Below are 12,886 nucleotides of genomic sequence, written 5' to 3'. Positions count from 1 at the left end.
TTTTTGTATTAATAAATAATAATAATATATACTATTTCTAAACTCATTTTAAAAATACATGTTAAGAATAAGGTTGGATACACTGACACGTGATAGTATTTAGATATGTCCAAATGTATTCGAAATTACTTGGGTTGGACTACAATGAAAACACACGTATCTTGTCCAAAATGTGTCTGACACACAGACGTATCAACTCGGTGAAACGTCTGTCTTTCATAACTTTTTTACTTACAAAATTTACTTAGGTTCAAATTTGGTTTAATTACTCTACTGGTCCCTATAGTTTCGCAAAATTTTCAATTAGGTCCCTATATTTTTTTTCTTTTAATTGAGTCCTTGCACCAATTTTTTTTTAATTGGGTCCCTATACTTTTTTTTCTTTTTATTTAGGTCCCTGTACCAATTCTTTTTTTTTAGTTGGGTCCCTATAAAATTAAGTCAATTACTACTAAAAGGGACTTAATTGAAAAAAAATTTGGTGTAGGGACCCAATTAAAAAAAAAAAATATAGGAACTTAATTAAAAATTTTACAAAACTATAAAGACCAACGGAGTAATTAAACCTTTAAATTTAAATGCTTCGCATGGTTGTACGTTTAGCTTCTTAGCTTTTATTGCGGCGAATGCCAATATGCTCCAAAAATGTAAAGAATATTCCGTTTTTTGAATTCTAAAATTTAAATATTAAATTTCTAATCGTAAACTTTAAATTTTAAACTCTAAACTACAAACTTTAAAATTCTACTCCATATAAATCTGAACTATTGATATAAAATATAATAAATATAGAGCTAAATTTTGTTTAATTAACAAGAAATACATCACTCGTTATTAATTACTAATTAGTAAAAAATATTTAAAGATGAGCCAATTATTGTCTACTTTTTTGGTTTAATTACAAATAATTCAAAGAAATAAAATAAATTCTTATATTTTTTAAAAAGTATGGATTTCTTTCATTTTAAAAGTATAAGAACAATTAGTCCTAATTTTGTCTTCTAATTAACCAAAATGTTGTAGTTAGATATGGACCTAAAAATTTTGATATGAAAAAGTCGAATTTTATGAGTTTTTTATTTTTTGTTGTATTTTTTATTATAATAAAAACAATTTAAGTATGACATGTGGTTATAGAGTTATTCTTTTCAGAAAAAAATTTATCAATATATTTTAGTAAATAATACTATTGAAATTTAAACCCATCAAATAGTTAAAACTAATTACAATTAAACCATCAAATTATATTAGATTTTTTAATTTTTTAAATACATATCTCATATATAAGGAGAAATTTAGGCATCATAAAAAATATCCTTCAAATTTTTAGGGGTCCAAGGCCAATACTTTTCTCCTTCTTATAATACGCCCCGACAGTAACATCCTACCACACAGAGTTTTACGCTTAAGTTGTAAAACAGAGATGGTGAGGTATTACAACCTCTAAAATAAATTATATACATATAACAGCAGAAAGAGAACAATAACTAGGAGCCTTGAAGAACAGGTGAAATAAGAGTCGTGAAATAAAAAGCGCTTCGCTCAGAAAACGAGTTAACTTGCGTGCTAAGAAAGTTATAGTCAACGAGTACAAGATAACAAAACCAGGAATAGAGGACCAAAGATACAAAATAACAAGCTCCTAATTCAGCCTGCGAAGTTAAGGCTGGCCGGAGAACATTTATACATATATGTACATATTCCAAAACCAAACATACATAAACAAAACGTCTCTCGATAAGCCTCTAAGAGGATCAAAAGGAACAAGTCATGCGGAGAGAAAACTAAGTACATATATATATAATCCAAAAAGTAACCCGATAACCACTTTGCTACAACAAAAAGTAACCCGTTAACCACTTCGCTTCAGAAGTCCAGACGCCAAATGAGGTGCCTCTCGACCTGCATCTGAAAAACAACAATATAGTATGGGGGTAAGAACCAGAGATTTTCAGCATGGTAAAGGTACCACGCATATAAGATATAAGGTCTTGGGAATGCCAGAGGCAATCCTAGAACGCTAACACTCAGAGTATAAAGCTTAAAGTATTAAACAAAAGCCATAAAAGGTGGTCTTCTAGGGGTATCTATGTCTTACCGCCTTTCCCCCATACCTCCATCCCCGACAGCATAACACAGACAAATACACAGATAATGGCAAGCACAAGAAGGGTACAAGTACTGCAGATATATCAGATATACATTTAACATAGCAAATACATTTAGGCACACCCAGATAATGCACAAGCAAGTAATTCAAGTAATATGCACATGATGCATGCCTGTCCTATGGCTGATGAGTCTCATCTGTCGGTTATCAAGCCAACCCGACAAGTTCGGTTTGCTAAACCATTGGACTGTCCCTCGACGTGCATCCCCAAGAGTCTATGCATAGCTTTTTCTCAAATAATTATAATTGATCGATGGGGGTTAACATTTCCGGGAATTATAAGTGCCCGGTAACCCTTACATCGTAGGGTCAACAGAGTATTGAGTTTCGACCTGGTACACATGGTGGCAAGCCACAGTACTTTACCTAGGAAATCTCGTATCTCAGATCATTTGATTATTTAAGCCAAGTATTATACATAATCATTCATAATATTTCATATTCAATTCATTACTTTTTTAGCTTTACTTCACCTCCAAGTTATCCCTATTTCCTAACTTCATCTGATTATCAGACTTAATACTATTATTTATGACTAGAAGAATGAAAATAGAGGTTTAAAAGTTTGAATTTATTTTAGAATCACAAAAATATGTGTGTTGAGAAACAGGGTGTGTGCGTACGCATCAGAGTGTGCGAGTGCTCCCAGCAGTGGGCTTTCCCTTGTGTGTGCGTGCGCATTATTGTGTGCGTACGCAAGTTTTCCTAAAAATTTATAGGGGTGTGCGTGCGCACAAGAGTGTGCGTACGCACAAGTGAAAACTTGACCCTGCTTAGAGTGCGCGCACAAGTGTGTACGTGCGCACACAGTGTACGTGCGCACACATACCGAAGATCCTGGTTCTGCCAGAACTAAAATAACAACTTTTTGTTCAAATTTTCCGACGCCCATAACTTTTTCGATTTAAAATATTTTTCACCCGTTCTTCGAACGGCGTAAACTTCACGAACACAATTTTCATTTAAAACAAGTTGGAAATAATTTGAGGGTCCGGAATCCAAATTATAGCTCACCAAAGTTCATCGCAAAACCAAAATTTTACAAAACTTCCAAAACCTCATTTTCATTTAAAAATCCCATCCCATTCATCACCAAACCTGCAATTATCAACATAGTATGTCCTTCCTCATCATCACAACAACCACCATAATAAATCATACCTCAAATCAACAATAATACACATACACTTCCCAAATCCATCAACTAAAAACCATAGCTCACAAATCCTAGGCTTATATGTTTATGTCCTTAAATCATTAATCAACAATTCATCAAATCACCAACTAGTCAACAAGCACCAAACCAAAACATACTTATCAATAAGATACTGAGCAATAAATATAGACATACATTCTAACCTATCCTATGGTCATCTAGCCTAAGTTTTCACAGAACATTATATATTAAAAGCAAGAAATCTAAACCATACCTTGGCCGATTTCGACGTAGTGATCAAGGCAACTCACCAAAATAAACACAACCCCAAAATATCAATAAAACACTAGTCCTCAACCTCTACCAAGTTCCAACGTCCTCAATTTCAAGCTCCATTTATTTATTCACAACCTAATACATACTAACACATGTACACCCCAAATTTATTACCCAAGGCACAAATTCAAAAAATTAGATAGAGTTACGGTATCCTCACCTTACTCAAGCTTTGTATAAGCAAGAGTGAATATTTTTCTCAAGCTAATTGGATCCTAATACATCAAAATGCAAAGAAACTCAATACCACTACATAATTTTTGAAAATTGGGGGAAGAAGAGGCTGAGAGTAATAAAGTGGCTTACCTATGAAATTGTTTCGAAAGAATTGTAGAGCTCGACACGGTGGTCGCGTGGCCACAAACGGTGCGGCGATCGGAGCTCGAATGAAGGAGATACGGTAATTTGAAGTAACGTAAGGGTTAGGGAATTTGTTTTTTCTTCTCTCCCCTGTTTATGCTTTCAGCGAGCTCTTTGCTGAAGTTGGGAGGAAGGAGAGCCTTAGCTCATTTAAGTGCTGGGCCGGTTGAGCCCACGGGCCCAATTTGGGTTTAGTTCAACTGGTTCGGCCCATTCGATCCATTCTTGGGCCGAATTCTTTGAAATTAGTGTCAAAATTCTCATATTGATGAGCTCTATCCTAATTTAATATAATATTCATATTTTTAATTTTTTATTAAAATTTAATTTATTGACTAATTATTTACTAATTTAACGGGGTTTACATCCTGTCCACGTAACAAAGAATTTTGCCCTTAAAATTCAAATTTAGTTACCTGTAAAGAGGTGTGGGTAATCTTTTTGCATATCTGATTCGAGTTCCCAAGTATGTTCCTCAATACCAGCTCGACTCCAAGCTACTTTTACCAGTGTTACTTCTTTCCCACGCAATCGTTTAACGCTAGTGTCATCAATCCTCACCGGGATTACTGGAAGTGTTAGATCTTCTCTCACTTGAACCGATTCCGGTTCCAGAACATGACTTGCGTCAAGAGTATACTTCCGAAGCTGTGACACATGAAACACATCGTGCAAGTTCGAAAGATACGGTGGTAAAGCAACCCTATAAGCCACCGGCCCAATTCTTTTTAGGTTCTCAAACGGTCTAATATAATAGGGATTCAGTTTCTTAGTCTTAATGGCTCTTCCCACTCCAGTGGTTGGTGTAACTTTCAGAAAGACATGCTCTCCTTCTTTAAACTCCAAAGGCTTTCGCCTTTGATCAGCATAGCTCCTTTGATGGCTTTGGGCTACAAGCATTCGATTACGGATCTTCTTTATCTGCTCAGTAGTCTCAGCTATCATTTCAGGCCCTAGCAAACTTCTTTCTCCAGCTTCATACCAACATAGCGGGGATTGACATTTCCTGGCATATAGAGCCTCATACAAAGCCATTCCGATGCACGCATGGTAGCTATTTATATAAGCAAACTCCGTTAGTGGCATATACCGATCCCAGCTCGCCGGCTGGTCCAAAACACAAGCCCTTAGCATATCCTCCAAGGTCTGGATAGTTCTCTCTGATTGAGCATCTATTTGAGGGTAATATGAAGTACTCAAACTCAACTGAGTCCCAAATGCACGCTGAAAGGCTCCCCAGAACCTTGATGTGAAATGAAGATCTCTATGGAATATAATGGTGGAAGGCACGCCGTGCAATATGACAATCTCTTTGATGTATATTCGAGCCAATTCTTCCATTGTGCAACTTATCCGGATGGGGAAAAAGTGAGCTGATTCTGTTAGTCAGTCCACAACCACCCAAATAGCGTCATAACCAGTCCGAGTCCTAGGTGAACCCGTCACGAAATCCATTGCGATACTTTCCCATTTCTATTGTGGAATCTCTAAAGGCTGAAGGGTTCCTGATGGTCTCTTATGCTCGATTTTAACTTTCTGACATGTTAAACATTTGGATACATGCAACACCACATCATTCTTCATTCCTGGCCACCAGAGGTTACATTTTGTAAGGAGTACTTGAAATTGGACCGGCTCCAAGCACCAACTCAATTGCGAATTCAACCTCTCGGTTAGGTGGAAATTTCTCAATATCATTCGGGAACACCTCAGGAAACTCACTAACAACTGGAATCTGTTCTAAGTTTTGAGCATCACCCGAAACACCCGCAGTTAATAGCATGATACCCTGTCAATCAGTTCCAGAATAATTTACTATCCTAGAGTTCAAATAGTAACTATTCACCACAACTGGCGCTTCTGACCCTTCCGGCATAAAATGTATTGACTTCTCAGAACAATCAAGCAAAACATGATTCTTGGATAACCAATCCAATTCCAAGATTAGATCAAGACCAGTCATCGGCAAACAAATCAAATCATGCACAAATTTACGTTGTTGTACTCAGAATGGAACTTGTGGACATCCTAACCTAGTCACCATAGCTTCATGAGTAGCATTATGCACTTTCAAATCATAACCTAAAACCACCATTCTCAATCCTAATTCATTAGTCTTTTCAACTAAAATAAATGAATGTGTTGCTCCTAAATCAAATAAGGCATTTAAAACTTTACCAGCTATCTTACAGTTACCTCTAATCAATGTCTCTGATCCCTCAGCACCTGCTGCAAAAGTGGTATAAACTCTCCCCGGCTGTTACACCCTACTAGACTCATATTTCTTCTTTTCTGCACAATTACTGCCCAAGTGCCCGGGCAGTCCACAAAAATAGCATACCCCAAGTCCTGACCTGCACGAACTCCAGGATGATACTTCCCGCACCTCTGATAGGTCAAGTCCTATTGTGGTTGATTTTCAAACCTTCTTCCTTGATTAACATTAGTATTTGGCCTTCTGTAATTGCTCTGGCCTTGATTCTTCTGCGAAACAAAGCCTCCACGCTTGAAATTCCTACCTCTCAGAGTAAAGTTTCTCCCTGAAGTCCTTTGAAAAGGCACCCTCAAACTTCCTTTCTTTGCTGCCGCCTTCCTCACACATTCCTCAGCCACCCTACTCTTATTCACCAATTCAGAAAATACTCTAATTTCTATTGGTGCATCAAAGCTCAAAATATCGCTCCAAAGACCCCTTCATACTTAATACATTTCCACTCAGCAAAATCTTCAGGCGCACCTTGACAAATGCAAGAAAATCAATATAACTCCTCAAACTTGCTGGTGTATTCAGTAACAGTCATTTGACCTTGCTTTAGTTGCATTAATTCAAGTTCCTTGGTATTTCTGACCGAATTAGGAAAGTATTTTTTATAGAACTCTATTCAGAAGGCCTCCCAAGGAATCACAGCACCATATGGCTGCAGGATACGTTGTGTTCCCTACCACCAATACAGAGCCTCTCCTTGTAACTGATAAGCCCCAAACTCAACCCATTGCTCCTCTGGGACCTGTTGAGCCTGCAGTGTGATATGTAAAATATTAATTTATTTTCACGTATTAACTACCGGCAAGTATACCGGGTCGCATCAAGTAATAAAACTTATAAGAGTGAGGTCGATCCCACGAAGATTAAAGGATTAAGCAATCAATAGTGAATTGATTATTCTAGTTAGACAATCATTTTGGAGTGATGAGCAAACAGGAAATATAAATGACTAGAAATTAAATAAAGGCAATAAAGAGCAGGAAAAGTAAATGGAAAGAATATAAAGTTTTGGAAAATTAAAGAGCAAGAAAAGTAAAGTACGGGAAAGTAAAGTGCAAGAAATAAAAGTACAAGGAAATAAATTTCTTATGCAAAACTAAGCATATATATACATAACTATACAACAAAAAGTAACCCGTTAACCACTTCGCTTCAGAAGTCCAGACGCCTAATGAGGTACCTCTCGACCTGCATCTGAAAAACAATAACACAGTATGGGGGTGAGAACCAGAGGTTCTCAGCATGGTAAAGGTGCCACGCATATAAGATATAAGGTCCTCGGAATGCTAAACGCAATCCTAGAACGCCGACACTCAGATTATAAAGCTTAAAGTATTAAACAAAAGCCATAAAAGGTGGTCTTGTAGGGGTATCTAATTCTAACTTAACTTAATCTTATCTCTAAGTCTTACCGCCTTTCCCTCATACCTCCATCTCCGACAGCATATCACAGACAAATAAGCAGATAATGGCAAGCACAACAAGGGTACAAGTACTGCAGATATCAAATATACATTTAACATAGAAAATACATTTAGGCACACCCAGCTAATGCACAAGTAAGTAATTCAAGTAATATACACATGATGCATGCATGTTCTATGGCTGATGAGTCTCATTTGTCGGTTATCAAGCCAACCCGACAAGTCCGGTTTGCTAAACCCTTGGACTGTCCCTCGATGTCCATCCCCAAGAGTCTATGCATAGCTTTTTCTCAAATAATTATAATTGCTCGATGGGGGTTAACATTCCCGGGGATTTATAAGTGCCCAGTCACCCTTATGTCGTAGGGTCAACAGAGTATCGAGTTTCGACCTGGTACAAGTGGTGGCAAGCCACAGTACTTTACCCAGGGAATCTCGTATCTCAGATCATTTGATTATTTAAGCCAAGTATTAAACATAATCATTCATAACATTTCATATTCAATTCATAACTTTTTTTAGCTTTACTTCACATCCAAGTTGTCTCAATTTCCTAACTTCATCTGATTATCAGACTTAATACTATTATTTATGACTAGAAGAATGAAAATAGAGGTTTAGAAGTTTGAATTTATTTTGGAATCACAAAAATACGCGTGCTAAGAAACAGGGTGTGTGCGTACGCATCAGAGTGTGCGAGTGCTCCCAGTAGTGGGCTTTCCCATGTGTGTGCGTGCGCACTATAGTGTGCGTACGCACGTTTTTCTGAAAATTTACAGGGATGTACGTGCATACAAGAGTGTGCATACACACAAGTGAAAACTTGACCCAGCTCAGAGCGCGCGCACAAGTGTGTGCGTGCGTACACATACCGAAGATCCTGGTTCTGCCAGAATTAAAAAAAAAACAACTTTTTGTTCAAATTTTCCGACGCCCATAACTTTTTCGATTTAAAATAGTTTTCACCCATTCTTCGAACGACGTAAATTTCACGAACACAATTTTCATTTAAAACAAGTTAGAAATAATTTGAGGGTCCGGAATCCAAATTATAGCTTGCCGAAGTTCGGCCCAGAACCAAAATTTTACAAAACTTCCAAAACCTCATTTTCATTTAAAAATCCCAACCCATTCATCACCAAACCTGCAATTATCAACATAGTATGTCCTTCCTCATCATCACAACAACCACCATAATAAATCATACCTCAAATCAACAATAATACACATACACTTCCCAAATCCATCAACCAAAACTATAGCTCACAAATCCTAGGCTTATATGTTTATGTCCTTAAATCATTAATCAACAATTCATCAAATCACCAACTAGTCAACAAGCACCCAACCAAAACATACTTCTCAACAAGATACTAAGCAATAAATATGCACATACATTCCAACCTATCCGATGGTCATCTAGCCTAAGTTTTCACAGAATATTATATATTAAATGCAAGAAACCTAAACCATACCTTGGCCAGTTTTCACGTAGTGATCAATGCAACTCACTAAAACAAACACAGCTCCAAAAGTTCAATAAAACACTAGTGCTCAACCTCCACCAAGTTCCAACGTCCACAATTTCAACCTCCGGTTATTTATTCACAACATAATACATATTCATAACACATGTACACCCGAAATTTAATACCCAAGGCACAAATTCAGAAAATTAGATAGAGTTATGGTATCTTCACCTTATCCAAGCTTCGTATAAGTAAGAGTGAACGTTTTTCTCAAGCTAATTAGATCCTAATACATCAAAAAGTAAAGAAATTCAATACCACTACATAATTTTCAAAAATTGGGGGAAGGAGAGGCTGAGAGTAATAAAGTGGCTTACCTATGAAATTGTTCTGATAGCGGTGGTCGCGTGGCTGCAAACGGTGCAGTGATCGGAGTTCGGATGGAGGAGATACGGTAATTTGAAGTAATGTAAGGGTTAGGGAATTTGTTTTTTCTTCTCTCCCCTGTTTGTGCTTTCAGCGAGCTCTTTGGTGAAGTGGGGAGGAAGGAGAGCCTTAACTCATTTAAGTGTTGGGCCGGTTGAGCCCATAGATCCGGTTTGGATCCGGTTCAACCGGTTCGGTCTATTCGGTCCAATCTTGAGCCGAATTCTTTGAAATTAGTGTCAAAATTCTCATTTTGATGAGCTCTATCCTAATTTAATATAATATTTATATTTCTAATTTTTTATTAAAATTTAATTTATTGACTAATTATTTACTAATTTAACGGGATTAATAAAAACCTAATTTTAAATTTAGTAAAACTATAAAGACTAACAAAATAATTAAACCATTCGATTATCGATTATACATTGTTAGAATCAATTTTACAAAAACAAAACACATGCTAATTAACCATGTTGGATCAAACTGTTGCAGTACCCCTCTAGTGGGATTATGCTGCAGGGATCACACTACATGCAAGCTCAACAACAACAACAACAATTAATGGCTGCAAGATCCTCACTCTTGTATGCACAACAACCTTTCTCACTGCAACCACAACATGGTGTGACCTCTTCCTCAACTGCAAGTCCAGCTCTTCACATGTTGCAAAGCACCGAAGCTTCCATGGCTTCCGGAGGGCTCCCTGATTTTGGACGGGGTTCGACTGGCGAAGGCTTGGTGGGCGGCGGCGGTAGGGGACTCCTTGTTGGTATTGGGAGTTCTTCAGCTGAGGGGAATTCTGGTGATGATGGGAACTAATTAACGCTATAAATCAGTAATTAGCTTATTAATGTGGTAATTTCATTATTAATAAGTCGTGAACGAAGCTTGTTGTTCAAGTAATTAGAATTCGGTATCTGCATAAAGTAATGTAATGTGTGACAAATTATTATTGGTTGGGTAATTATATATATGGTGTGTTAGCACATTTTGGGTTGGGTAGAATTAGGCAATGAATTGAATGAATTGTTTTGCTAATAATAGTAATACTGCTAATAATAGTAGCAATATTTGAATAATAGTAATACTGCTTATAAACAACAATTCATTGCCTTGAATGTTTATTTTTAGAGTAATACTTCTAATAATAGTAGCAATGTGCATGTTTTTCTTCTTGTGTAAATTAAGTGTCTGTTTAAATATCTTGTAATTTATTGTGTGTTTAGTGTTCAGTTTTAAATAGGAAAGTTCTCTGGTAGATTTTTATTATAATTTTTGTTGGTAATTATTTTGGTAGAAATACATTTTTTTTTATCAGTTTGCACATATATCCTTCATTTTATTATTTTTTTTTATAAATTTTTTTATAGAGATTAAGTTAGGAATAACATAAAATAAAAAGTTGAATCATCAATTAAGAAGCAAAATCAAATTCTATGCATAACTAAAAAGAGTACTTTCTATGTATGCTATATAAAGCTTAATTAGTAATTATTTAAAATTTTGATTAGCATATATCTCTTTCTAGCCATTTAAATCAAGTACTAGTATAATCGGGTCTCAAAATAAATTTTCAAAAAAATGCATGTGAATTTGAAAGATTATATTTTTATTTTTTATTATTTTTTGAATGATTTATTTATTTAATTTTTACATCACACAATTATTTAAAAACATAGTTGTTTTATTACTCAAAATCAACCTATTTAAAAAATCTATAGAAGTTTATAACTTAGAACTATTAATTGAAAAGGTTTAAGATAGTAATAAACAAAATCTTGCACAAAAATTTTAAAAAATAGATTACCCAACTTTTCTTTTTTATTTTTTCTCCCATAACCCTATTACAAAGTTTAGGAAATAAAGAATTCGGCCCAACATTTTTTGTCCAGCTCCATATCTCAGTGTTAGCAGTCTAAAAATTTGCATACCATCTTAATTTTGCTTAATTAAGCTCCCTAAATTACCAACGGAGAATGAGAAGATTACAGGTACATCACATCAACGCATCACATGTGACCCCTATGCCTTACACCTTCATCCACGCATCGCCATCCCACTTCAACACCAAAGTACCTATGGTATGCTTTCTTTTGCTATCAGCACCTTAGAGTTTTTCATTCCCATATTATCGCTCCTCTTTTCCTTAGCCATTTGGACTTCTAGGCCCAAGTTTTAGGCATATTTAGCTTCTATTCATTAATTAAAAAGCACTACAACAAACCAAGTTGGGTTGGTCTAGTGGTTAGCTCACTAGTCCGCTTAAGCAAGTGTCGGGGGTTCGAATCCCGCCTTGTGCATGCAGCAACCCATTGGCCAGCGGCAAACCCTTAAATGGAGCTCAGTACCGCGACGGATTAGTCCTTGACCTGCCGGGTTGGGGGATACCGTGGGAAACCAAAAAGTGGGATTCGTCATGCTAAATAATTACCAGCGAATAGCCTCTTCCGACGGTAAATTCATTGGTAATATTTGGCAGAAAAACAAGGCAAATAGGTGCCAAATGTAGTGTCAGATTTATCGTCGAAAAAATTCGACAGTAGACACGTTTAACGGAATGCTGTGTTTGTTACCGACGAATTTATCTGACGATAATCGTACCCTAAATTCGAATCGCGAACCCTCTCCCCCCTCATTTCAAAATCTCCTCTCTCTCTCTCTCTCTCTCTCTCTCTCTACCCTATAGCATTTCTACCATTAATGTTTCTATTTTGCTGTGAAATTGGTTTTAATATATGTTTTAAAAACAAATTGAGTAATGTTCTGTGAATTTAGGGTTTAGAAATTAAATTATATTATTGTGAAATTGGGGTTTAGGATTTGTATATTGTGTCATGCATTGGATTTACATACATGTCACATCTTATTTTGCTTGATTATGTTAACTTGCCTCTAATTAAGAATAAATAGTTGAATCTAATTCATACCTAAACTTTTGCATATTGCTTTTGCATTGGATTTATATGTATGCCACAACTTATTGTGCTTGATTATGTTAACTTGAATCTAATTAAGAATAAATAGTTCAATCTAATTCATACTTAAAGTTTTGCATATTGCTTTTGCATTGGTAACTTGGCGCCAAAACATGAGATATGACGCCAAAGTTACCGTTGAAATAATCTGACAGTTATCAGTAACTCAGTTGATGCGTGAGCATCTTGTACCCTTTTTCCTTTAATTTCTAGTTGTTTTCAGTTAGAATTTATTAAGTTTTATTATATTTTAGTGCAAAAATCCTCTTTGAATGATACTTTGAGTTGTTTTAGTGTTTTT

General features: G+C 36.0%; 1 protein-coding gene and 1 long non-coding RNA gene across 2 annotated transcripts in view; one reads left to right on the top strand and one right to left on the bottom strand.

Annotated features, from left to right (window-relative positions):
• Positions 1–10,645, top strand: part of LOC107616723 (GRF1-interacting factor 1-like) — a 23,550-nt gene extending 12,905 nt beyond the window's left edge. The window contains exon 4 of the mRNA XM_016318661.2: positions 10,103–10,645. Within this exon, the coding sequence (XP_016174147.1) occupies positions 10,103–10,429 (327 nt within the window). The 3' untranslated portion in view covers positions 10,430–10,645. The remainder of the gene's footprint in view (positions 1–10,102) is intronic.
• LOC110266677 lies at positions 3,695–9,575 on the bottom strand. The gene is made up of 3 exons (XR_002354155.1): positions 9,559–9,575; positions 9,413–9,467; positions 3,695–3,737 (listed from the first exon to the last, which is right to left on the bottom strand). It is a non-coding gene; the product is annotated as an uncharacterized LOC110266677 (long non-coding RNA).

Source organism: Arachis ipaensis, chromosome B09, assembly GCF_000816755.2.
Source record: "Arachis ipaensis cultivar K30076 chromosome B09, Araip1.1, whole genome shotgun sequence".
Classification (NCBI taxonomy): Eukaryota; Viridiplantae; Streptophyta; class Magnoliopsida; order Fabales; family Fabaceae; genus Arachis; species Arachis ipaensis.
The sequence above is the reverse complement of the archived record's forward strand: the minus strand, read 5'-3'. Positions and strand labels throughout refer to the sequence as shown.